Genomic DNA, 26,387 nt, shown 5'->3' with positions numbered 1-26,387 from the left:
TACTATAAATATAAGAATAAAACCCAAAGAGTATATTTACAGTAACACCCCTACTGGTTAGGAAGGAACAAGCCCCGCCTTCCCCTGCTCTGTACTGTCACCTGCTCAGACACAGAGAGAGACGGAGGCGCAAGAGACCATCGCTGATTTTCACCGCCAAGCTTTTCGCTGGAACATAACTATTAACTTGATAAATTGAGCAAATATCCATACCGGAGATCTGCATGGACCTTGGAGAAACGGACCTGATTTATTGTGAACATTTCGGACCTTGAAACCATCGCAGTGAGTCAGAAGCTGTTAAGCTAACCTTGAAGCTAAAAAGCTAACAAGAGGTTAACAGGGAATATAATGGCCCAATTTCAATGTTGTATATTTGCGCGGGAGCGGATGAAGTGGACAAGATCCTCTCTGAGAGTTGAACATTAGAAGTGTGCTGGTGAGTTAAACTGGGACTGGGCGAATCAGGCTAATTGAAAAGCTAACTAGCCTAATGCTCATAGCTGCAGCTGTAGCTGACCAGGTTTTCACTTTTTTTTTTTTTTTTTTTTTTTTTTTTTTAAACATTAAACTTTATTAAGAAACAGTATACAGAACATGTATACAATCAGAACAAAATTAACATATGCCAGGGGGTGTAATACAAAGAATTACAAACATTCAAATAATTTGTAATTACTACAAATAGTAATAGTTTTCATAGCCTTTTTGTTAAGTGATCCACTAATCAATTTTATGTAACATAAAACATCATTATAGTAATGTTTAAAATTAGGTTTTTTGTTACTGTATTTGCATTTGTGAAAATAAAATTTAGCTAAGATAACTAATAAGTTTATTATAAAGTAAACATCTTCTTTTTTTTGCCTTCGAAAGAAACAAAATACAACATTTTCCCATTTCACAGTAAAGTCATTATAGAGATGTCCAGCAATGAATCTACTGAAGTCTTTCCAAAATGTTCTAGCGAATGAACAGATCCAGAAGAGGTGTTGCACAGTCTCAGGATGGCTTCCACAAAATCCACAGTTCACATTTATGTCCCTTTTGAACTTTGTCATGTAATGATTAGCAGGATAAAATTTATGCAATATTTTAAATGAGACTTCCTTCACTTTATTCGTTACCAGATACTTGTTAGGAATTGACCATACTCTTTTCCAGTTAATGTCACTGACAAAGGAATTCCAATAAGAGACCACATGTGGGATAGTTAGAGATTCTGTCTGGAACAAAGCACGAATATTCTTATTACTTTTACTGTGGTTTGTTAGACAGATTCTTCCTATGTGTGAATCTAAAGGGTTGGGGAGAGAAACAGATGATATGCAAGGTTGAATACCTTTAAAAAGCATTATAATACCCGTAGGTATTGCATCAAATAATATGGCATATTCTTTGGGTGTGGCTGGAAATTTATAGGTGTTTAAGAATTCTGAGTAGGACATGAGCTGCCCATTAGGATTAAACAGCTGATTCACTAAAACAATCCGTTTCTCAACCCACCTAGAAAAAAATAATGATTTATTTTTATACACTATGTTCCTATTATTCCAAATTGAATACGTATGGGGTGTAAAGTTGTGTTTATATATAAGGGACCAAGCTAATAGAACTTGTTTATGAAACATCGAGAGCTTTTCTGGAAGCTTATCTATATTATAATCACAACCTAAGATAAAACTTAGACCACCAAACTTAGAGAAAATGTAGTGAGGAATAAAATTCCAAATGGATACCGGATTTTTAAGAAAATGTTTAGCCCAATTAATCTTAAATGTATTGTTTAGAGTAGTAAAATCCAAAACATTGAGACCACCGTGTTCATAGTCATTCATCAATACACTTTTTCTGATGTAATGTGTCCGGTTTTTCCAAAGGAAGTTGAAGAGCATTCGGTCGATATCCTTACAAGTTTTGCCGTCCACATGCAGAGAAATTGCTGCATAAGTCAGTCGAGACAGACCTTCTGCTTTTGAGAGCAATACCCTTCCTCTTAAACTTAAATCTCTCTGCAACCATTGATTTAAATTGGTTTGAGATTTTTTAATAATTGGGGGAAAATTTAGTAAAATTATGTCTTTTGTATCTTTGCAGATAATCAGACCTAAATATGTTGCTTCATTTTTAACTGTTATATTACAAATACTCTGAACATTACACTCTTTGACAGGTAATAACTGACATTTATTTAAGTTTAGGACCAATCCAGACCCTTTTGAGAAATCCTCTATTACACTTAAAGCAATTGGCACTTGGCTAGCATTTTTAAGAAAAATTGTGGTATCATCTGCCAATTGACTGATGACAATCTCTCTGTCTGCTATGTTTATACCCTTCACAGGGCTATTCGAAATATGAGAGGCAAGAATTTGGGTGCAAAGTAAAAAAAGATAAGGGCTAATCGGGCAACCTTGGCGTACACCTCGATTAAGACTAAAACGAGAAGTGGTGCCATTTTTCATTCTAATAGAACTATTAGCATTGGAATACAGAGTTTTGATAGCTCTGCAGAAGATATCACCAAAACCAAATTTCTGAAGTGTAAGAAATATAAATTCATGCTCAATTGAGTCAAAGGCTTTATAGAAGTCCAGGAGAAGGATAAATGAGTCATCAGATATTAATGCTGAGTAGTCCAGAATATCCAAGACGAGTCTAATAAGTCCCTGAGTAAGGCTGGGAGGAAGAGTGCCCCTTTCAATACTTTCATTATAAACCTGCAACAAAAAGGGTGCAAGCTGACAAGAAAATGATTTATAGAATTCAGCCACCAGCCCATCTGTGCCCGGAGATTTGTTGTTTTTAAGAAATTCAATAGATGTCAATATCTCTTTTTCAGTAATTGGACTGTCACAAAAAAGCCTATCAGCACTTTTAATCATTTTAACATTGTTTACAGAGTCAATAAATTGGGTAGCGACCTTTGCGTTATAATTGGATCCATACAACTTTGAGTAGAAATTACAACAAAATTGAGAGATAATTTTTGCATCATCACTGACCGTACCATTTATATTCAATTTATGAATAGTATTGGTTTTAGATCTATGTTTTTCTAAGCGGAAAAAATAAGCAGAATTCTGCTCTCCCTCCTCTATCCACCTTTTTCTTGAACGAACGAAAGCTCCTTCAGCTTTCTGGCGGTAAATCTCATCCAGTTTAGATTGAAAGGACCTAAGATGTAATCTATCCTCTTCCGAGACCTCGTCTGGTGGGAGTTGATATATTGCGGAAATTTGAACAATTAGATTTTCTTCTTCTGCTGCCCTTGACTTAGCTATTTTTGCCCCATACTGTCTCAACATTTTACTTGTCTCAAATTTAAAAATTTCCCAGTTTGTGCTATAGGAATTCTCAATATTAGCCTTGTGTATAAAGTGTTTTAACAGTCGTGTAATTTCAGATTTTACAATTGTATGGCTCAGAAGCGAGCTATTTAATTTCCAATAGGAGGATCTATTAATTGCAATAGTAGGAAAGAGTTGCAGATTAATATATATTGCTCTATGATCCGTAAGTGGAGTTGTAAGGATATTGACCGTAACACTGTCCTTTGATAGACTACTTGATATTAACCAGAAATCAATACGTGATTTCCTTGAACCAGAACGGTTACTCCAGGTAAAAGATATATCATCAGGAAATTTGTCTCTCCAAATATCAGTTACATTAAATTTATCCATAAATGTTTCCAATCTCAAATTATTCCTAAAATGTTGTGCTGGTGGCCATCTGTCTATAGTGTCATTTAGTGAAACATTAAAATCTCCTCCAATTATTAAGTTTGAACTGGGATATTTAGAGAGCCAAAAACTAATCCTTGTATCTAAAGAGTCAATTAAATTATCATTTTCAGGTTTGGTATTATAGCCATATAAATTGACAATTATGAAAATGGAGTGATTGTATTCTACTATCAGACAAATATAATGACCCAAAGAGTCACAATCTGAATGTAGAACAATACCTTCGAAGCTACCTTTGAGAGTTGTGACCCCAGCTGACCTCTCTGTGCCATGCGAATACCAAACATCGTTACCCCACTGAGACTTCCAGAAGTTCACATCAGCAGATACAGAATGGCTTTCTTGGAAAAAACAAAAATGACTTTTATATTTCTTAGCAAACAAAAATAAGGCTTTACGTTTACAGATCTGTCTCAACCCCCTGGCATTTAGGGAAACAATAGAAAATGACAATTAAGAAAACAAAAAATAAACAGCTAGAAATTTAAAGAACCAATATTGTGTGCTTAACAAAAAATAAACCTCACTAAGGGACCGAGCATTGCAAGGATGAAAATAACTCGGCAGAAATACACGAAATATTTTTTAGGATACAACTCTGGTGCTGAAACTTAAAGTGTCCTCACACTATAAATGAGGCATAGACTTAATGATCCAAAACGCCAGAAGGATCAATGAAAAACAGCCAACCAAGTCCAAGCAACTGTGCAACATTGTAGGGTCTTTTCCATTCCTTAGCTTCCCCCATATTCACCTCTCATTCTGAAGACGGGAAAACTTCTGTCCCATTAACAAAACCCCGGCATCCAACGTAATAGGCCTTTTTATTTTCTCTGCGAGCCTTCTCGATAATGGGCCACAACTTGCTCCGGCGCTCCCTCTCTTCTCTGGAAAGGTCCTCAGCAAACTTCAAGTCCCGGTTTTCCTTTAAGAATGGAGATGTCTTAGCTGCTTTCCACAGGCTATCTCTGGTTCTGCGGGAGATGAACTGGATGATAATAGGTCTGGGACTGGTGTTGTTTGGGCGTTTGGAGCCGACCCGATGTACGGTGTCAATGGTGTCATAAAGTTGGTTTTTACATTCAGGCAACGTAGCCTGACAAATCTCAACAGCAACCTTCCATGTATCCTCCTGTTGTTCTTCTTTGACACCAAACAGCCTGAGGTTCCACCGTCTGGAATATCGCTCGAGATCTGTGATTCTTTGCTGGTTTTTATCCATACGCTCTTCCTCTTTGGAGATTTTCTGCTCCAATGTGCCCACTCTGCATTTGACATCTTTTATCTCTTCGCATGCAAAGTCCACAGTTTTTCTGATCCCGTCAATCTGTAGTGCAAGGTTATCCATTCTTTCGTTTATTAGTTTTGATAGAGTTTCAACAATATCCACGCTATCTCCCTTTGAATGCATCGCTTTCTTTGGCGCCGGAGACTGGCTGGGTGAGACGGGTAGAGGTGGAAACTCGTCCATTACGTCCTCAGTTATTGGGAGAGGTAGTGAAAGAGCCGTATAGTCATGGCAGTTGTCAAGCAGTGGGTTCACTGACCCGGTTGTTTGGCTAGCATTAGCCTTTAGCAGTAGCTTCGTCTTGGAGCTAGACGAGGGTCTTTTATTGTCACGCTGTGACATTTTATCTCTTAATTGATCAAAATCAGTCCTTTTCTGGCTTAAATACCGTAAAAGCTTCTAAGGTCTGAGTTGACACAGTGTTGCTACCGTATTATAAGGTTACATTTGCTAAGCTCGGCAGTAAGCGTGTACTTACTCGGCCATCTTGGAACGCCCCCCCGACCAGGTTTTCACTGTGGGAGAACACACGGGGTGTCACTGTCACTACCCGATCCGTACCGGAAACCCGATCGGTACCCCGCATGCGCGAAAGGTTTCTACTTCCGGTCATAGCGTTTTACGATAGTTAAAGGTCAGAGTATCTGTTAAGATGTTAAGAATAACAAGTATATCTTAAAATGTTTGCAATAATGAAGCATTTCAGTACAATGTAGACAAAAACGAAAAATAAAAAGATAGTTACGGATCAGGACTCCCCGATCCTTACTGCGCATGTGTAAAGTCTGACCGTACAAATCGAGTCTACCCGATCCGTACCGCGCATGTGCAGATGTTTTCTTCTTCTTCTGTTCGTTTAATGGCAGTGTACTCCCCAGTGTACGAGGATACCGTCACCTGCTGACCGAGCGAATAAACCCTATTATAAACTGAATTAGCGTCATTACAAACGTGTGTTAAATTTGATTTAGCGATAGTCGAGTGTGTTTATGCTTGTCTGTGAGGAGAGGATTGTTGGAATAGTGATGATTATGATGTGCGCTATCACTGTCAATTGTCAGTAAACACTTCATCTGGCTGCTGAATCTACACGTGAGATATTACAAAGTCTGCATTATTAACTCTGTAATTAGGCGCCATTCTCCTTATTTTACGGTGCTGTTGCTCAATCGGGGGACACTCTCTGTTGAGGAGAAAAGCATGAATTTCTTTGTATACCGATTATTCATTGTTTAAATGTCCCGGGAAGTCGAAAAGGAGGCAGAGCTGTTGAGAAATGCTAGGAGCTAACTGGGCGCTAACCGTATCATTCAAATATATTGGATGTCGCAATGTTGGCAGAGAGGAAGTGACGTAAGATTCGCGCATGCGGGGTACCGATCGGGTTTCCGGTACGGATCGGGTAGTGACACGGGGTTTCTCACGGAGTTCAGCCATTTTGAGCACTCAGCTTGTGTGCTGATGATGTTCTAGTATTACTTGTTGAATATTAAATGCACTAAAATTAGATGATGGAATAAGTTAATGTTGATCTTAAAGGTCATGAATCTACTTTATTTTGTTACATTTGATGCTCGAGCGGCACTGGATAGATGTCTGTGTGTATTCTTACTGTGCTGATACGTTACCACATACTGTAAAACTACAGCCTGTGGGTTTTTGTATATTCTTTTCATAATTTTATTCTGTACATTGAGTGTAAATAATATATTGCTTCATTGCTATGCAGTGTAAAGCAATGCTCCTTTAATTCAGTTAAAGGGCAATACTGTAAAAAAAAATCTACCATAGTTTATGGTTTATTTCTGATTTCTGATAGAAATGTGCACATTGATGATAGAATAAGCTGATTGTGACTTAAAGATTGCATTCATGATTAAGATGCACTGTATAGACTATAGTTAGAAATTAGAATTAATGTTTTGTGCTTGTTTTGTTATAGCACTTACATTATTTACACATGGCCATGTATATCATTAGAGTGTGAACTGAATTAGTAATAGTCCTGTTGTTTACAGGCTAGGTTTTTTTATGGGATCGTGAGACCTGGATCTCTTCCTGACGAGGAAGATGGCGAACCTTTCCCTTTGAACCGAACCACAGCCATTCTGAGTTGGCCCAGAAGGGCAGGTTGCTCTTCTCTCACGAACAATTGCAACAGTGCGGTAGGACGAAATCGCACCAATCACAAACTTTTGACCTATTGGATTTGACTTGACTGAACACTGACTATTAAGCCGGCAAGACTGACATATCTGAGCTGAGATAGGATTCTGACTGTTATTATTATTGCTGTCACTGTATTTTATTTTATGTTTTCATTCCTGTTCATGAAATGCTGTTAAATTGTTGCTAAATAGTTTAATACAATTCATAGCAACTTTACCTGTGGCTCCAGTCATTCTTCTCCACGCAACTCACTTTATCCCTCCTACGAATCTAGCTATTGGCCCATTCTCTCCATCTTACTTTAATTTCCCCTACCCTATCCTGTACTTGGCTACAGAAACCTCAAGGCCACTGGATGTTTGAAATTGCTACATGATGATGTGTTTCCCTCTTTATGCACTGAAGCTGGCACGTTCCCTGAGTTTTTCCAGCAAGATGGTGCACCACCACATTATGGGTGCCAGGTCTGAGCATTCCTAGATGAACAGTTTCCTGGAAAGTGGATTGGTCATGTCATGGGCCAGTTGAATGGCCCCCAAGATCTCCCGATCTGACCCCCTTAGACTTTTATCTTTGGGGTCATCTGAAGGCAATTGTCTATGGTGTGAAGATACGAGATGTGCAGCACCTGAAACTATGGATACTGGATGCCTGTGCTGGCATTTCTCCTGCGGTGTTGCTATCAGTGTGTGAAGAGTGGGAGAAGAGGGTTGCATTGACAATCCAACACAATGGGCAGCACATTAACCACTAACCCTCCTATGCAGGGAAAGACACATACACCGGTGGCGAGGCGGCCGCCGATCGACCGGTGGTGGCTAACGTGGAGCTCAATCGTGGATAAGGGAAACCGAAGGCAGGAGAAGCAGGCTGCTGCCGGTCCGAGCGTGAGGTGAACTGAATTTCAGGTAAGAAGTTACGAACTGCACTCTATTTGGGTCAGATATAAACCGAGTTTAGGTGTAGTTTATTTTCGTTGTGCTGACAGTTACAATAACTCGTTCTGCGTGCTAGCTAGCACGACAGCTGTGTGCACCTAAGTTACTGATGTTGAACTTTATGACAGCCTCCCCTGTCATTCTCTCGCCTGTTGAAACTTCAATCATGAAACTGATCAATGATCGGCTTTTCTCTCGTTTGTTCATTGCGCTAAACAACAGCAGCACGGTTAAGCTTGATCAGCTGTTGTTAGAATTCATTTAATTTTAATTTCTAGTATCAGCTGATGTTTGCTGGAGCCACAGCTGTAAAAAAGGGCTGGTCGAAACCAGGAGATGTCCTTACTGAATCATCAGAGCTGAACTGGTGATGGAGAAACAGGTTTACCTTTTAGGTGACATGAATGAGTTGAAGGAAAGTTATCAACTGTTTCTGAGAGACAAATAACACCAAGCTCCTTTTTTTGTGTAGCTGACAGCTGGTAACTGTGCAGGGGCGGATCTAGCAAAGCTTTTGCCAGGGGGCCAGGTAGGGCATTAACAGGGAGAGGGGGACACAAAGATATACTTTTCTTTCTTGCTCTCATATAAAATATTTACCTTTTATTAAATAGTTATCTGAATCTTACAACCAAAGTTTGTATAATAATACACAAGATTGGCTGTAGACCATTGTTAATCATTCAGAACACTGTGTAAAAATAACAAAAAACAAAAAGTGAATGCAAAAGTGCATAAATATTTATTTTACGTGTTTGATGTGTGTGGCAGGGCGTGGTCTGCAGTGCCGCTGCAGGGGAGGTGGACCCACGGGCGTAAAGTCTGTGCTCTCTCGGCTGGTTTTTTTTTGGTGTGTGTTGGGCTGTGAGTTGAAAAGCTACAGCCGGCTGTGTGGGTACACCAACCGTGTGTGAAAAGTGGTCCATAACGTAATGCTTCAAAGCGTGTTCATGCAAACATTGTTGGGTCTGCCGTGGTACAATGGGACTTCTGCTCATGAACCTCTGTGCACAGCGTCTGCAAATCGGGGCTGTACGAAGTCACCTCATCTTTACACAAAACTGTAAGCTGTCATCTGTGAGGCGCGAGCGGTGTTTGTTTTTACCATAGTTCATGGTGGAGAATGGCTGCTCTGCTGAGTTTTGCTCTCTGTAGCCGTATGAATGGCAAACTACACTGATTAGCAGCAGCATAGGCAGACTTAAAAATTTTTCTGAAATTTTCGCTTTCTAGTATTTATTTAATATTTCTTTATGTTATAAAAATGACTTTGAATCCTGATAAAAATTCAAAATCATGGGTTAAAAATGAAAACAAGAGAACTAAGAATGTATTAATATTTGTTGACAGAAAAACAGAAACTGTATATGTGCAACCAAAGTGCCGTTTTAATTCAGATGAAAAAAAAGGGATTTATTCATTCATTGTCCATTCAGGATCTTAAAAATGTGATAATAATAATGAAATAATACAAATAATGTAATAATAAGAATGATGTAATAATAATTAATGTAAATCTAAATAATATTGTCCTTCAGAGAAATAGTTTGTAGTCCTGAAGATGGAGAAGTTTACTCCCGCAGAGCGACTGGGACTGTCTGTGGTCATGATGGTTGAACCTCCAACGACTTTCCCAGCTTAGCCTCAGAGTGCTGCTGCTACTGTAGCAGCCACTCTTCTCCTCTGTACTCGTCAGGACTTGCATTGTCACATCTGGGGAACCCAGGCCCTGCTGGAGAGGAGAGCCTAGTCTGGATGCTGACCTGCTGCCTGTAATTATTAGCCTTTTTCAGGCTCTTGTTACGTTCTGGTCCCGGCAAGTAAATAAACGTAACAAATAGTTTGCCCCACTCACTTCCCACCCACGCACAAACCCCAACAACGACACCTTTTTCAAGTATTTAAGCAGCCATTTATTTTCATCGGCAGTGAGCAATGCCAAAACAATAAACAAAACTCCCTATAAAACAATCCCTACTCTTCCCTACACCAAAATAAAAAGAAGCCAAAACAAAAGACAAGTCACTTAACTAACTATCTAACGAAAAACAGGAGAAAACTTGTTCAACAAAAGAAAACGGCTTCTCACGGCTACTAGGCTGCGACAATGAAAGTTATACAGCAAAGGAACAAAAAGTGACCGCCACTTGTTAACTTATTTACAATTATTTACATGGCAAGGCTAGAGGTACACGTGAATACTCCAGCCTGCACTACAATGACACAACACACAACTCCCTGCTCATGGCAAAAAAAACACACGCGGTTCTCAATGGATGAGGGGATGGCACGGCGGGTGCCCCTTGGAGACCATCTGGGCGGGCTACCGGAAGACGGAAAACTGTGAGCAGGAACCGAAAACACCACTTTGTGTGTCAACACAAACTCATCAGCCCGTATAGCAGCAGCGGCGAGAGTCGTAACCTTCTGTTCATTTAAGTAGGTTACCACAGTGTCTGGTAGTTGGTTTTTAAACTCTTCCAACGTCACCAACTCACCCAGGTCATTCAAGGTTTTTACTGCTGTAGCATGACACCACTTATCAAACAGAGTTTTCTTTTCTCTGGCAAACTCCACATAGGTCTGGTTGGCGGATTTTTCCCCATTCCTAAATCTCTGCCTGTAAGCCTCTGGCACAAGCTCGTAAGCACGCAGGACAGCAGCCTTCACCATATCATAGTCAAAACTGTCCTCCAGAGAAAGAGCGGTGCACACCTCTTGAGCTTTCCCCACCAATCTACATTGGAGTAGAAGAGACCACACATCTTTTGGCCAGTGCAGCGCACCTGCGATACGCTCAAACACTGTGAAATACGAATCCACCTCAGTTTCCCGAAACGCCGGCACCATTTTGATGTGTTTACTCGCATCAAAGCCACCACCTGGCATCAAGGCCGGTGGCTGCGGAGATGGCGACTGCGGGGATAATGACTCCGGGGAGGGTGCCTGCGGGGATGGTGACTGGATGGTGAGCCCTGATCCTCAAGTGCATAGCTTCCACCTCCAACTGCTGTTTCTTTAGCTCCACCTCCTTAATGCGCAGCGTTACCCGCAGCTCCTCCGCAGAAGGGCTAGGTGGAGAAGGGAGATTTTTCAGTGGGGCAAAAACACCAGCAACAGACACACACACAGCCTGCACTACAATGACACAACACACAACTGACCGAGTCAACGGGGTTCCAAAAAGCACTCCCAGGTGACTGTCATCCGGACGTTAAGTACTGGAGGTGGTCCATCAATTATCCAGTCCGAAGATATGTAGAGACTCCACCCAGATACCTAGCAGCCACGCCCAGGTGTCCACCTCCTAGGAGAGAAAAAAGGGAAAATACCGCCAGCCATCCTCCGGTGGGAGGCACAACACCAACAAACACATCACTGGGTCATAACAGTTTCCCCCACCCAAAAAAAATCAAACATCCAACCCCACACAAAGATGTTTGATTTACGACCTAGAGAGGGCATCAGCCATAACATTCTCTAAGCTCTTATATATCGGATCTCAATGTTGAAATCCTGTAGGAGTAAGGACCAACGCATGAGGCGCTGGTTGCTGTTTTAGAAATTTTCTAGAAAAGAAACAGACTGGGTGGTCAATGCCATTTTCATCCTCCTGCACGAGCACTGCACCCGCCCCCAAAACACTGGCGTCCACCTCTGAATCCTTGGCCCCTCAGGAACCGCCCAGGGACACCAAAAGTCTCCAGATGGCGCTTTCGCTCCTCTGCCCACGTCAGTCTGAGCCCATTATCAGATGAGATGTTGTCAAAGAAAGACTTTGCTTTGTCATAGTAGCACTTTGGACCAAAATGATCCTCCCCCGAACTCAGCTGCAACCCCACCTTTTCTCTTCCCTCAGAATTCCCATCTTTTAGATTCAGCCCCTCCTGTAACTTCTTCTCAAGCGCCTCCTTAATGAATTGCGTGTTGGAGGAATCAAAATCAAAGTCTGTGTCAAATTTAAGGGGTGGGAGATGGAGCATTAGCCACCATCAGCTGGCCTCTTCTGCGGTTCCTGTGCCGTCGAGGTCCTTGTCTTTTTCTAGCAGGTGGCCTGGTTTCAGCATTTTGCTGCTGACTGTCCTGAAAAGTGACTCTACTTGGGTCTGATTGCATGGTGGCTTCAGTGACCCTTGTGGTTTGAATATTTGTTCTTCTCGTCCCCTTGGGCTGCCTCCTATTCTGCTGCTGCTGTTGCTGGGATCCACTCGCACCTCTCCTCTGCCTAAATGTCTTTACACTGACGGTTTGAACAGCCTTTGATGTGGCACGATCGAAACCACTGTTATTTGTAAGTGGTATATCAACTACTTCTGGCGACGGAAAAACTGTGCCGCCAGCTAGATCGTTTCCCAAGATGATGTCAATACCTGCAACCGGTAACTGGGGTCGCACCCCAAGCTTAACCTCACCAGACAAAAACTGAGATGAAAGCTGCACCAAGTGTAAAGGAACCCGTATTACACACATCCTAACTCCCCAGGCTAACACATCCGCCCCACAACAGGATTGAGCTGAAAACGGTAAGACCCCCTCACGAATGAGCGACTGTTTCGCACCAGTGTCTCGCAAAATACTGACAGGAGTCCGCCGATCTTCTCCTATCAAGGAAACAAAGCCGTTTGACACAAACGGCTTAAACTCCTTATCTACTTTATCATTTTCGGGTGCCATCACCTCCCCCCAGGTAGGAGAGTTTGTCTGTAGAAGGATTATTGGGGAAGGAGATGTACCCTCCCTGGTCATTTCTTTTCTCTTCAGAGCAGGGCAAACCGCAATAAGGTGTAAGGCAGAAACACCAGCAACAGCCCCCAGCTCAACCTCCCCCGCAGGACCCGGCTCACCAAACAACCCCTTGTCCGTCAACTGGACACACAGGAACTCCCTAAGCTCTTTCTTCTTCGCAGGACGCCTGTCTTTTTCAGGCTCTTCTCCACAGGACGCCTGTCTTTTTCAGGCTCTTCTCCACAGGACGCCTGTCTTTTTCAGGCTCTTCTCCACAAGACGCCTGTCTTTTTCAGGCTCTTCTCCACAGGACGCCTGTCTTTTTCAGGCTCTTCTCCACAGGACGCCTGTCTTTTTCAGGGACAATCTTCACCCACAAATTCATAAAGTCCTTGTGAAGGGTCAGTTTCTCAATGATTGTTCGCCCATGGTACCTGTGGAAGATTACAGTTGTCATTAATTTTCATTAATTGTGTAAACTCACAGAAAATAAAACATTGATGCACTTCAAACCCATTTAAAAGTACCCACCTGGCTTCAGGTGCAGCATCCCCTGCCATTCTAGAGGCAGCAATTAGAAATCTTTCAGTGAAGGTTCCTGTTTTCAGGGTGACGGCTGCTCCAAGTTTGTCAGCCAGCTGGTGCAGGTGTTGAGCCGTGCTATTCCTCACTGCAACACAGCGATGGCTGAGCAAGGACAATATTAGACACACAACTCAGTGAACATGATCTCTCTTTCATGTCTTCTAATAAAATCACTACAGCTTCTTCTCTCCTCTTACGTCAGTCCTGTGTTAAACAGAGCGCTCAGAATCCGTCCATGGCTGCAATTTTCCACCATGGCATCAAGCGCCAGATTGACCTCCTGATGTAGAAAGTTGTTGTTGGTCATTGCAAGCTTCAGCAATAGAGCTCGGCCTGTTGTTTCAACTTCTGGGTCCATTGTTCTCTGGAGCTGAATGTAGAGCTCATTGATGGCATGTATGGCCTCAAAGGCTATTGCTGAGCGTTGGTTTTTCACCTAAAATGTGAGTGAAAATCATCAGTTGAGGCTGTAGTATGCACTTGAAGGGAAACTAGCTGCATGAAACGCATATAAGAAACATAAAGTGTGCAATACCTCCTCAATGAGGACCAGACACACTTCATGTAGTTTAGTCTTCAGGATGTCCGAGTGGTGCTTTGCCAGAGACTGAATAGTTTGCAAGCCCTGTCTTTTCTTAATCCTGTATTTACACAACACAACATTGAACACGACTTCAGGAACACCACAAATAACACAGCCACATTATGCAGCACTGTTTCTGTGCAGTATTTAATGTCTCCTTACTACGTTTCTTACCAGTCGTCTGAAGACAGCAGACTAAAGCTGTGGGACAGGCTCTCTACAGGTGTAGCTACAGGCGGGAGTTTGACCCTGCTCTCTCTTGGATTATTCTGACTGCACTGACTGTCTGCTTTCTTGTCTGATAATCAACGAGGTTAGTAAAAAGAAACTGTCATTTCTTCTAATTCGAAGCATGATGCAGTGATTAATTGTTCATTAAAATCTTTTTAAAAAATCTCTTAATTTAAAGTTTGATTATTCAGCATCTTCTACAGTTACTGAGGAAAACCACTTACCGTCTATAGGGACGACTTTTGCACGGCGCAGCAGCGTCCCAGGCCGAGGTCCTCGTTTTTGCGGTATGGGAACTGTTGGAGGTTTTGGAGTCAAAGGCTTTACTGCAGTAAATGTTTTGGTTGGTACTGTGTGTCCAGGTGAGGTTACAATCCCATCCTGGAAATGCTGCAGTTTTTCCAAAATAGGCCCAAATTTGTCTTTTGCTGTCAAGACTCTTATTCCACGAATGACCTTCGTGTCTGTTTAGACAAAAAAATAACTAAATAACTACAAATTGACATCTTACAAAAACAACAATAAACATTTTTCTTCCTGATTTTTTTTTTCTTCAAAAAAGCATATAAAATGAATGGACAGCAAGAATGTGTAATTTAGCATTAAAATAGATAATCTACAGTGTCAAATTTTAAAATCTAAACTAACTGATTAACAGCAGGTGTAACCACTAAAGAAAAGCATCACCTTTGAACCGACCTGCTCCTGAATGTTTAGCAGAGAAAACAGGCAATTGCGATGGACAAGCTGCTCGAGGAGGTGGAGGAACTGGAGTGAGCGGTGTCATCTCAACAGGACTAACAATGAAAGGAATGGCCCTCAGATCACTTGGTGTGTGTGTGTCTGCAGAGCTGAGGCTACTCAGACTTCTTTCAGGGTCCTCCTGATTCCAAAAGGGGTCATCCAAACAGTTCCAGCTTCCCTGGACTATCTCTGGAGAGCCTGCGCATTGCTCAGGTAAAGGTGGGAGTTGCACAGCATAATCTCTGGGTCTCTGTGCGATATGCAATGTGTCTGCCTGTTGAAAGAACACATTTGTCTTACTGCTCTGAGCTTTGTGAAAGTCCAGGATCCTGGACTCTGTGGTGAAGCGCTGACAGTTGCTCTGTCTACAGTGACTTACACAAAAATTACACTGTGCAAAGCAGCAAAATATAACACATCTCTCAGAAACATTTACATTTGATCAGCAGAGAAGTCAAGAATGAGTATGTTTAGTTACTTACATCTCCACCTGTGCGTCCCCTTGTCCGTCAACTGGACACACAGGAACTCCCTAAGCTCTTTCTTCTTCGCAGGACGCCTGTCTTTTTCAGGCTCTTCTCCACAGGACGCCTGTCTTTTTCAGGCTCTTCTCCACAGGACGCCTGTCTTTTTCAGGCTCTTCTCCACAAGACGCCTGTCTTTTTCAGGCTCTTCTCCACAGGACGCCTGTCTTTTTCAGGCTCTTCTCCACAGGACGCCTGTCTTTTTCAGGGACAATCTTCACCCACAAATTCATAAAGTCCTTGTGAAGGGTCAGTTTCTCAATGATTGTTCGCCCATGGTACCTGTGGAAGATTACAGTTGTCATTAATTTTCATTAATTGTGTAAACTCACAGAAAATAAAACATTGATGCACTTCAAACCCATTTAAAAGTACCCACCTGGCTTCAGGTGCAGCATCCCCTGCCATTCTAGAGGCAGCAATTAGAAATCTTTCAGTGAAGGTTCCTGTTTTCAGGGTGACGGCTGCTCCAAGTTTGTCAGCCAGCTGGTGCAGGTGTTGAGCCGTGCTATTCCTCACTGCAACACAGCGATGGCTGAGCAAGGACAATATTAGACACACAACTCAGTGAACATGATCTCTCTTTCATGTCTTCTAATAAAATCACTACAGCTTCTTCTCTCCTCTTACGTCAGTCCTGTGTTAAACAGAGCGCTCAGAATCCGTCCATGGCTGCAATTTTCCACCATGGCATCAAGCGCCAGATTGACCTCCTGATGTAGAAAGTTGTTGTTGGTCATTGCAAGCTTCAGCAATAGAGCTCGGCCTGTTGTTTCAACTTCTGGGTCCATTGTTCTCTGGAGCTGAATGTAGAGCTCATTGATGGCATGTATGGCCTCAAAGGCTATTGCTGAGCGTTGGTTTTTCACCTAAAATGTGAGTGAAAATCATCAGTTGAGGCTGTAGTATGCACTTGAAGGGAAACTAGCTGCATGAAACGCATATAAGAAACATAAAGTGTGCAATACCTCCTCAATGAGGACCAGACACACTTCATGTAGTTTAGTCTTCAGGATGTCCGAGTGGTGCTTTGCCAGAGACTGAATAGTTTGCAAGCCCTGTCTTTTCTTAATCCTGTATTTACACAACACAACATTGAACACGACTTCAGGAACACCACAAATAACACAGCCACATTATGCAGCACTGTTTCTGTGCAGTATTTAATGTCTCCTTACTACGTTTCTTACCAGTCGTCTGAAGACAGCAGACTAAAGCTGTGGGACAGGCTCTCTACAGGTGTAGCTACAGGCGGGAGTTTGACCCTGCTCTCTCTTGGATTATTCTGACTGCACTGACTGTCTGCTTTCTTGTCTGATAATCAACGAGGTTAGTAAAAAGAAACTGTCATTTCTTCTAATTCGAAGCATGATGCAGTGATTAATTGTTCATTAAAATCTTTTTAAAAAATCTCTTAATTTAAAGTTTGATTATTCAGCATCTTCTACAGTTACTGAGGAAAACCACTTACCGTCTATAGGGACGACTTTTGCACGGCGCAGCAGCGTCCCAGGCCGAGGTCCTCGTTTTTGCGGTATGGGAACTGTTGGAGGTTTTGGAGTCAAAGGCTTTACTGCAGTAAATGTTTTGGTTGGTACTGTGTGTCCAGGTGAGGTTACAATCCCATCCTGGAAATGCTGCAGTTTTTCCAAAATAGGCCCAAATTTGTCTTTTGCTGTCAAGACTCTTATTCCACGAATGACCTTCGTGTCTGTTTAGACAAAAAAATAACTAAATAACTACAAATTGACATCTTACAAAAACAACAATAAACATTTTTCTTCCTGATTTTTTTTTTCTTCAAAAAAGCATATAAAATGAATGGACAGCAAGAATGTGTAATTTAGCATTAAAATAGATAATCTACAGTGTCAAATTTTAAAATCTAAACTAACTGATTAACAGCAGGTGTAACCACTAAAGAAAAGCATCACCTTTGAACCGACCTGCTCCTGAATGTTTAGCAGAGAAAACAGGCAATTGCGATGGACAAGCTGCTCGAGGAGGTGGAGGAACTGGAGTGAGCGGTGTCATCTCAACAGGACTAACAATGAAAGGAATGGCCCTCAGATCACTTGGTGTGTGTGTGTCTGCAGAGCTGAGGCTACTCAGACTTCTTTCAGGGTCCTCCTGATTCCAAAAGGGGTCATCCAAACAGTTCCAGCTTCCCTGGACTATCTCTGGAGAGCCTGCGCATTGCTCAGGTAAAGGTGGGAGTTGCACAGCATAATCTCTGGGTCTCTGTGCGATATGCAATGTGTCTGCCTGTTGAAAGAACACATTTGTCTTACTGCTCTGAGCTTTGTGAAAGTCCAGGATCCTGGACTCTGTGGTGAAGCGCTGACAGTTGCTCTGTCTACAGTGACTTACACAAAAATTACACTGTGCAAAGCAGCAAAATATAACACATCTCTCAGAAACATTTACATTTGATCAGCAGAGAAGACAAGAATGAGTATGTTTAGTTACTTACATCTCCACCTGTGCGCTTTCTCTGAATCAAATCTTCAAAGCGATGGAAAAAGTTATCTGATGTCTTTTCAGACATGCCTGAGATAAAAAGTGAACAAATTGTTTAGAAATAGAAAGTTAGTGAGTGCTGCTCAGTGTGTGAGTGGCAAGTTCTAACTGAGCTGCTCAGTAAATAGCTGTTATGATGTGGAACTCACAGAGCATTTTTTGAAAATATTCATATATATACACTATTTTGTGTTTACAAAAATATCAGACATGTCTAAATCAAAGGCAGCTTATGATCTCTAATTATGATCTTTAATCAACAAATTTAAATAGACGTCCTAATCACAGCTTCTAAAACTAGACAACACTATACTGATAAATTCATATAAAACAGCAAAAAGGAGATAAAAGCACTGTCATAAATAGATAAATAAGTACAGTAAATAAATAAATACAGTTTTTAAAAAATATAGAAAAAAAACATGTGTCATTTGTTACAACGACAACAAAATAGCAGCTTGGACAAAGCTGTTTCTTCAAACTTCGCCTGCATTTAGGGGCTGCAAACCTCTGTCCCACAGGAAGAAGCTGAAATCCTCCAATAAGGGGTGGGAGTCATTTAAAGTAGAGTAACTCATCCTCTACAACTGCCTAGTATTCAAGGACTCTATGTTAAGATGCTCTAACATGGTACAGTACCTTCAGAAACGCCTCAAATTTCTATACTGAAAATTAAATCTCTTCTCAGGAACCTTTTCTCCATTCAGTAGAAGTAGATCTAGTATTCATTTTAAAGTTCTAATGAAGACAGCAGACTAAAGCTGTGGGACAGGCTCTCTACAGGTGTAGCTACAGGCGGGAGTTTGACCCTGCTCTCTCTTGGATTATTCTGACTGCACTGACTGTCTGCTTTCTTGTCTGATAATCAACGAGGTTAGTAAAAAGAAACTGTCATTTCTTCTAATTCGAAGCATGATGCAGTGATTAATTGTTCATTAAAATCTTTTTAAAAAATCTCTTAATTTAAAGTTTGATTATTCAGCATCTTCTACAGTTACTGAGGAAAACCACTTACTGTCTATAGGGACGACTTTTGCACGGGGCAGCAGCGTCCCAGGCCGAGGTCCTCGTTTTTGCGGTATGGGAACTGTTGGAGGTTTTGGAGTCAAAATAGGCCCAAATTTGTCTTTTGCTGTCAAGACTCTTATTCCACGAATGAACTTCGTGTCTGTTTAGACAAAAAATAACTAAATAACTACAAATTGACATCTTACAAAAACAACAATAAACATTTTTCTTCCTGATTTTTTTTTCTTCAAAAAAGCATATAAAATGAATGGACAGCAAGAATGTGTAATTTAGCATTAAAATAGATAATCTACAGTGTCAAATTTTAAAATCTAAACTAACTGATTAACAGCAGGTGTCACCACTACAGAAAAGCATCACCTTTGAACCGCAATTGCGATGGACAAGCTGCTCGAGGAGGTGGAGGAACTGGAGTGAGCGGTGTCATCTCAACAGGACTAACAATGAAAGGAATGGCCCTCAGATCACTTGGTGTGTGTGTGTCTGCAGAGCTGAGGCTACTCAGACTTCTTTCAGGGTCCTCCTGATTCCAAAAGGGGTCATCCAAACAGTTCCAGCTTCTCTGGACTCTCTGTGGAGAGCCTGCGCATTGCTCAGGTAAAGGTGGGAGTTGCACAGCATAATCTCTGGGTCTCATTGCGATATGCAATGTGTCTGCCTGTTGAAAGAACACATTTGTCTTACTGCTCTGAGCTTTGTGAAAGTCCAGGATCCTGGACTCTGTGGTGAAGCGCTGACAGTTGCTCTGTCTACAGTGACTTACACAAAAATTACACTGTGCAAAGCAGCAAAATATAACACATCTCTCAGAAACATTTACATTTGATCAGCAGAGAAGTCAAGAATGAGTATGTTTAGTTACTTACATCTCCACCTGTGCGCTTTCTCTGAATCAAATCTTCAAAGCGATGGAAAAAGTTATCTGATGTCTTTTCAGACATGCCTGAGATAAAAAGTGAACAAATTGTTTAGAAATAGAAAGTTAGTGAGTGCTGCTCAGTGTGTGAGTGGCAAGTTCTAACTGAGCTGCTCAGTAAATAACTGTTATGATGTGGAACTCACAGAGCATTTTTTGAAAATATTCATATATATACACTATTTTGTGTTTACATGGCAACGGGAGGAAACAACCCGGCAAAATAACACATGACAGCGAGATAAATTTATATTGGCATGTGTATTCAGAGTGTTACCACTATTCTAGGATTTCTATTGTCAGAATAATATTTGTGACTTTAGACCTTTATTTAAACTGTAGACTTGCTTGAACTTAAGAAAGTAGAAGGTTGGTTTGTTATGCTTCAAGGTTGGATTTTATTAATGAAAACATTAAAGGGAAAAATGTTAACAAGCAAACAAACCTTACTAAAAATGTTCATGTTATTCATTGCATTATACAACAGAGGTCCAGAGTCCAAATGTGACCTCTAGCACCAAACGCTTGCTGCAGCTGTTGGTGTCAGAGGTGACGCACAAGGTATCAGGTTTTCTGTGTGATTACTTTTTCATATAGGACCAAGTATGTTTGGATAGCGTTTTGCCCTTGAAAACTGCCGTTGAATATTAGACATTGTTGTCTAATGTTATAAATGTATTGATGTGAAAGGTGTAAGTGTGACAAATATGGAATAAGATAGGAAATGAGAAAGGAGGCAAATACTTGTTCACAGGGCTATAGTCTGTAAATGGTCTTCTTTTGGCTATAGTAGATCTTTTACTTGTTCCTTTTTTAATTGTTTGTTAAAATAGTTTTTTCGATCATATTGAGTATAGAGGAATGCAACTGTGAGCTTTAGCAATTATCCCGCTTCAACAGGACCGTGATCCCGATGTGTGAGACAGCAGGGTGCTGCCACTGGTGTTGTAATGTGTGATTTAGTTCCTCCTAACATTTCAGTTTTCTTCCAGTATCTATCCTCTGTGATTACTGGCTCTTTAGACAGATTTAATAGAAGTGTGTGAGCTATTGGCTCAGTATAAAGGGTCAGTAGTGTTTTCATGTCACCTATCCATCCTCCATTTAGTCACCCAAAGCATGTAGTAAAAACTGCTCACTTTTATTCACCTTCTCTTAAATCCAGAAAAATTCCCACTTGTTAACGTTGAGTGTGTGTGTGTGTGTGTGTGTGTGTGTGTGTGTGCGTGTGTGTGTGTGCGTGTGTGTGTGTGTGTGCCAGTTGCAGCCTCCAAGTTGAACACCATCACCAAATCCAACCTGGGTCAGTGTGTCAGCAAGTACGACCTGCTGGTCTGGTTTGAGATCAGCGAGCTGGAGCCCACTGGAGAGTGAGTATCCACCTGGAGTGTTATATTCACGCACAAGCTTTAAAGGAACCATAAAAATGATCTCCAGGAAGAATATTATAAGTTGGGATGTTGTGTCACCTCCTCCCTCCATGCACAGGTACATCCCAGCCATCGTGGATCACAGTGGAGGCCTGCCCTGTCATGGTACCTACCTGCTGCACCAGGTACAGGATTGGTGCACATGTTGTTTCCTTATTACTCACACAGTGGTAACTGCTTCCTTTGTACACAGTTGAATATCTTCTTTTAAAGCGTAATGTTGCTCTAGCTGTGCTCACTGTGATCCTGAGCTCCTGTTATGTTTGCTGCAGGGGATCCAGCGGAGGATCACAGTGACCCTCATCCACGAGAAGGGCAGCGAGCTCCATTGGAAAGATGTTCGTGAGCTGGTTGTAGGTGAGCAGCCTGCCTTTAGGGTCTAGTCGTGCTATACCTCTGTGTAGAAAACAAAACCCCAAAGCACCGAAACAATGTTTTATAGTGTTTGTGTGCTTTTGATAGAGGAAGACAGGACAGAACATCATTAAAGGGATTTGACTTTGTGAGATCACCCTGAAAACGCACCACTCGGTTCACTCTGAGATATTTTCAGTCTGGAAAGATGAATCTGTCGGGCTTCAGGCTGCTTCTCACTTTAAGCAGTTCATGCTGTAGCTGATGGACCAAAAATGACATTTGATATTTTAGACATTCAGCTGCTGACTCTGAAGCCAACAGGCTCTTGAGTGTGGATGATTGTGTTGGTACTGGATGCTGTGATCAAACAGCTGTTCTGATCTGTCTTCATTCATGCCTGTTGTTATTAAGCCTCCTAAGCTCCAAACCAGTAAAAGCAATCTTTGGAGGCAACACCCTTTTTAGTACTTTGCTGTATTTGTTTGTGATTGTGTGACACTGAACCACAGTGCTATGTATATCCTCTGTAACACTCAGACGTTTCCAGATCAGTGTTTCCCCCTCAGCTGTTTCTCACTATAGAGTCTTTCCTTTGTAACAATGAGGCACCAGCAGAGCATATCTGGCTCCCAGTCTGTGGCTGATAGTGCCCCCTGCTGTTAATAACAGGAACAGTGTAACCTTGTATGGAGCTCATAGTGATGGTCTGAAGATTGCTGCTGCAAGGCAGTAATTTGTATCCATGTGTGCTGTCTATTCTGAGCATATGCAGTTATGTGAGCTCTCAGGTTTTATGTATCAGGACATAATTAAAAACAATCAGGTCCTTAGTAGGTCTTAATATGAGGTAAATGCAACCTCAGATGAACAGCACAGAACACATTATACCAGGTCATTATTTATTTAACACACACTGAGCCGAAATTCAGATGTTTCAAAAACTAAGACATCCAAGACTATTTCCATAATTATTTAAGAGGGTCAGTATTAGCCAAGTGCTAATCAAGTGCACTAGATCATCAGTAAGTGTAACCACTACTGTCAGTTTGCTGGTGTGGCGTATTCAGGTAAGTGGTAACATACTGAGGAGGAGAGAAGCAGTTGTTGATACCCATGAATGTGGGAAGGCTTTGAAGTCGATCATTTTACAGCAAGAAAGATTATTCGCAAGTTAAAAAATCAAAGATTATCTTATATCTTATCTAACTATGAAGATGATGTTCTGGATAATCTCTACATGGACTTTTGGTATGTGTTTTACTATAGAAGATGATCAGTAATCTGTCTCATTCTCAGGTTTTGCAGCTAAACTCATCTGATTTATAACTAATTTACAGATAATCTGGGATGGAACAGATGTTGACCTGGATCCTCAAACTCCTGGAAAGCCACTGACAGGTCAAAATAAGTAAGCATATAAAACATGAAGTGTTTGTGAGGTTCATCTGCAGCACCTTTGTCTCTGTGAAATGTTTGCTAATTTAACATTTTCCCTCCTAAACAGGAAGGAGTTTGTGGAGGCCTATGTGAATCATGCCTTCAACACATCAGTGGAGAATCTGTTCCAGGAGTTCAAGCGAGGCTTCTTCCTGGTGTGTGAGCAGGATTTGGTGAGGCTGTTTCGACCAGAGGAGCTGCAGGGAGTGCTGGTCGGCCAGGACGTGCATGACTGGGAAAAGTTCAAACAGGTACAGTCAGCCAAACAGACACAGGCTGTAGTTTCACAGCTGTCCTGTAGCACAATAACTGTGTACTGCATACTGTCAAAAGCATTCAGTCGGCTGCTTTAACACAAATATGAACTTGAGTCACATCTCAGTCTTAATCCAGACTTTTGTATGATAGTATAATATAATAGTCAGCCCACCCTTCGCAGCTATAACTGCTTCCACTCTTCTGGGAAAGCTTTCCACAAGGTTTAGGTGTGTTTATGGGAATTTTTTGACTATTCTTCCAGAGGTGCATTTGTGGTGTCAGACACTGACGTTGGAGGAGAAGGCCTGGCTCACAGTTGCTGCTCTAATTCATCCCAAAGATGTTCTATCAGGTTGAGGTCAGGACTCTGTGCAGGCTAGTCCAGTTCTTCTACACCAAACTCACTCATCCATGTCTTTATGGACCTTGTATTGTGCACTGGTGCCCAGCCATGTGCACACATGCCCACACTTTACACTTGGCACAGTGCAGTCAGACAAGTACTTCTGGCAACCACCAAACCCTGACACATCCATCGGATTGCCAGTCAGAGAAGTGTGATTCGTCACTCCAGTAAACACATCTCCACTGCTTTAGAGTCCAGTGTTGAGATGCTTAAATCACTCCATCTGACGCTTTGCATTGTGTTTGTCAGTGTAAGGCTGGGATGCAGCTGCTCAGCCATGGAAACCAATGAAGTTTGGACATCTGTAACAACAGCAGACTGCAGATATTGGTGACTTAAGTGCACTATGAGCCTTAGCATCAGCTGACTAGCTGTCATTTCCAATTACTTCCACTTTGTTATAATATCACTAACAGCTGACTATGGAATATTTAATAGCGAGGAAATTTCATGACTGGACTTGTTGCACTGGTGCATCCTATCACATTACCATGCTGGAATTCATTCAGTTCCTGAGAGCGACTCGTCCTTTCACACATGTTTGTAGAAGTAGTCTGCATGCCTAGGTGCTTGATCTAATACACCTGTGTCCATGGAAGTGATTGGAACACATTAATTGAATGATTTGGATGTGTTAGGGAATACTTTTGGCAACATAGTGTATGCCTGACCTTACAAACTCTATGATTATAACAGTCATTTTCACTGTTTTCAGAACACAAGTTATGGTTGGAGATATCATGACCGCCACCCCACCATACAGATGTTTTGGGAGGTATTTGATGAACTAACTGAAGAGCAGAGGAAAGATGTCCTTCGTAAGTACTTGCTGAAGCCTCCATTATGATATGTTACTGAAATCACACTGTATCATATAAAACATTAGATTTTTCTGCGCTTTACCAAGATACATTAGAGAGCAGCATTGTTCTGATTAATATACTGTAAAGCTGCTTCTAGCTGGTGGACTGAGCCGCCTCACCTTTCACCTGGCTCACGTCACACACCTGGAGAGACTCGACCTCCACCTGTGTTGCCTCACGCGAGATGATCTAGAGGCTCTGAGTCAGTTGCTACCAATCTCACACGCCGGACACTAATCGCATGCTCGCTGCAGCAGTCATGTGACTCGTTGTTTTTCAGTCCAGGTGCTGCCCTCTCTCACTGCACTGACCGAGCTTGATGTGTCATCCAATAAGGAAGTGGGAGGTGTGGTCCACCTGCTGGTCTCCGCCCTCCCTGCGACACAAATGAGGAGGCTGCCATTCAACAGCTGCTACATGAGCAACGAGTCCTTCACTGCTCTGGGTAACACACACACACACACACACACACACACTTGTTTATTTATAGAAGTTTTCCTTCAAGTCATTCTCCCTGAATACCTCTTCCACCCTCTAGCCTGAAATGGTGAAAACTTTGTGTTTATGCATCAGCCCTGGCGGTGTCCTATCTGCGCACGGTGGATATTTCCTGGTGTAAAGTGGTTGGCGGTCACTTGGCGCTCCTGCTGGATGCTCTGCAGCCATCAGTCGTCAGCGAGCTCCGTCTTTGCAGCTGCGAGCTCACCACTGATGACATGCTACATCTGGGTAACTAACACACAATGACATTATACTTTTTCTTTTTTGGTCTGTAGTGGATCATTAGGCTGCATAAATGTATATTAAGACAAGTAAAGCCTGAAGGAAATTGATATTTCTTTCATTTATTTCATGCTGCCAGCATCTGTAGCTGTCGTATAAAACAAAACAATGAAACTATTCGGTGTTATTTTTGTCTCCATCAGAAACATTGTGAACAAAACAGTAAAGTGAACAGGCATAAAGTGATCAGTTATCAATGGGTCCTCTTCCTCTGTGCAGCTGCCGTGTGCAGACGGGGCTGTCTCTCCTCACTCCGTGCACTGGATCTGTCCTACAACAGCTTGGTGGGAGACAACGGTTGGTGCAGTCTGTTTGCAGCAGGAGGTCTGGGCTCTCTGGAAGACGTGGATGTCAGTTTGCGACCTTCAACCTCTGCTCCGTGCTCAGCCTGGCTGCCCGCTCTGCTCCGAGCTCTGCCTCAAATGCCGGCGCTGGCTCGACTGGCCATGCAGAGGTGGACAGCTGACTGTCAGGAGAGAGAGCAGCTGAGGTACTGTCTGAAAAAGAGGAGCGTCCTGCTGGAAAGGGATCCAGATTTACAAGACACATCATCAACATGTAAAGGGAACAGTCAGGAGAGCCTAGAAGAGAGTCAGCCTGAGGAGATTGGAGCGGACCGCACTGGAATTTACTGTCAAAGAGCGACCCACTTTGTTGCTTTATTATTATTTTTTTAAGTCTCTGTTACCACAAGAAGGTCAGTGTTGACGTCAGCTGCATCACGTCTGATGTAAACTGTGTCACACGTGATGGTTTCAGGGAATACTGGGAACTTACAGAGTTAAGCACAGCTGGTGTGGGTTATCATATTTGTCGTCTCTCACCTTGGCTGCAGGGTCTGGGTCTTTCCAA

General features: G+C 42.0%; 1 protein-coding gene and 1 long non-coding RNA gene across 3 annotated transcripts; one reads left to right on the top strand and one right to left on the bottom strand.

Moving 5' to 3' along the window:
- Positions 1-90: 90 nt before the first annotated feature.
- LOC112432950 (uncharacterized) lies at positions 91-24,698 on the top strand. 2 transcript variants are annotated; one of them, XR_013098897.1, is made up of 8 exons: positions 91-285; positions 7,974-8,114; positions 21,263-21,371; positions 21,490-21,556; positions 21,704-21,788; positions 23,126-23,196; positions 23,293-23,476; positions 24,605-24,698. It is a non-coding gene; the product is annotated as an uncharacterized LOC112432950 (long non-coding RNA). The 2 variants fall into 2 exon arrangements; XR_013098896.1 differs by having other exon boundaries at positions 91-439.
- Positions 15,054-19,738, bottom strand: LOC143418951 (uncharacterized). The gene is made up of 11 exons (XM_076884681.1): positions 19,446-19,738; positions 19,072-19,224; positions 18,010-18,086; positions 17,471-17,801; positions 17,008-17,247; positions 16,727-16,850; positions 16,505-16,610; positions 16,167-16,405; positions 15,916-16,071; positions 15,495-15,818; positions 15,054-15,286 (listed from the first exon to the last, which is right to left on the bottom strand). Exons 1-10 carry the CDS (start codon positions 19,720-19,722, stop codon positions 15,677-15,679), a joined length of 1,845 nt encoding a protein of 614 aa, XP_076740796.1. The 5' UTR covers positions 19,723-19,738; the 3' UTR covers positions 15,054-15,286; positions 15,495-15,676.
- Positions 24,699-26,387: the final 1,689 nt, after the last annotated feature.

The sequence above is a fragment of the Maylandia zebra genome, linkage group LG6, assembly GCF_041146795.1.
Source record: "Maylandia zebra isolate NMK-2024a linkage group LG6, Mzebra_GT3a, whole genome shotgun sequence".
In the NCBI taxonomy this organism is placed as follows: Eukaryota; Metazoa; Chordata; class Actinopteri; order Cichliformes; family Cichlidae; genus Maylandia; species Maylandia zebra.
Note: the sequence above shows the minus strand (reverse complement) of the source record. Positions and strands in the feature narration are given on the sequence as shown.

Coding starts and splice junctions, on each gene's coding strand:
- LOC143418951 (XM_076884681.1), bottom strand. CDS start 19,722: ATGAGACCCAGAGATTATGCTGTGCAACTCCCACCTTTACCTGAGCAA. Junction 18,087..19,071: donor AAAAGTCGTCCCTATAGACA/GTAAGTGGTTTT, acceptor TTTTTATCTCAG/GCATGTCTGAAAAGACATCA. Junction 17,802..18,009: donor GAAAGCGCACAGGTGGAGAT/GTAAGTAACTAA, acceptor TTCTTTCAACAG/GCAGACACATTGCATATCGC.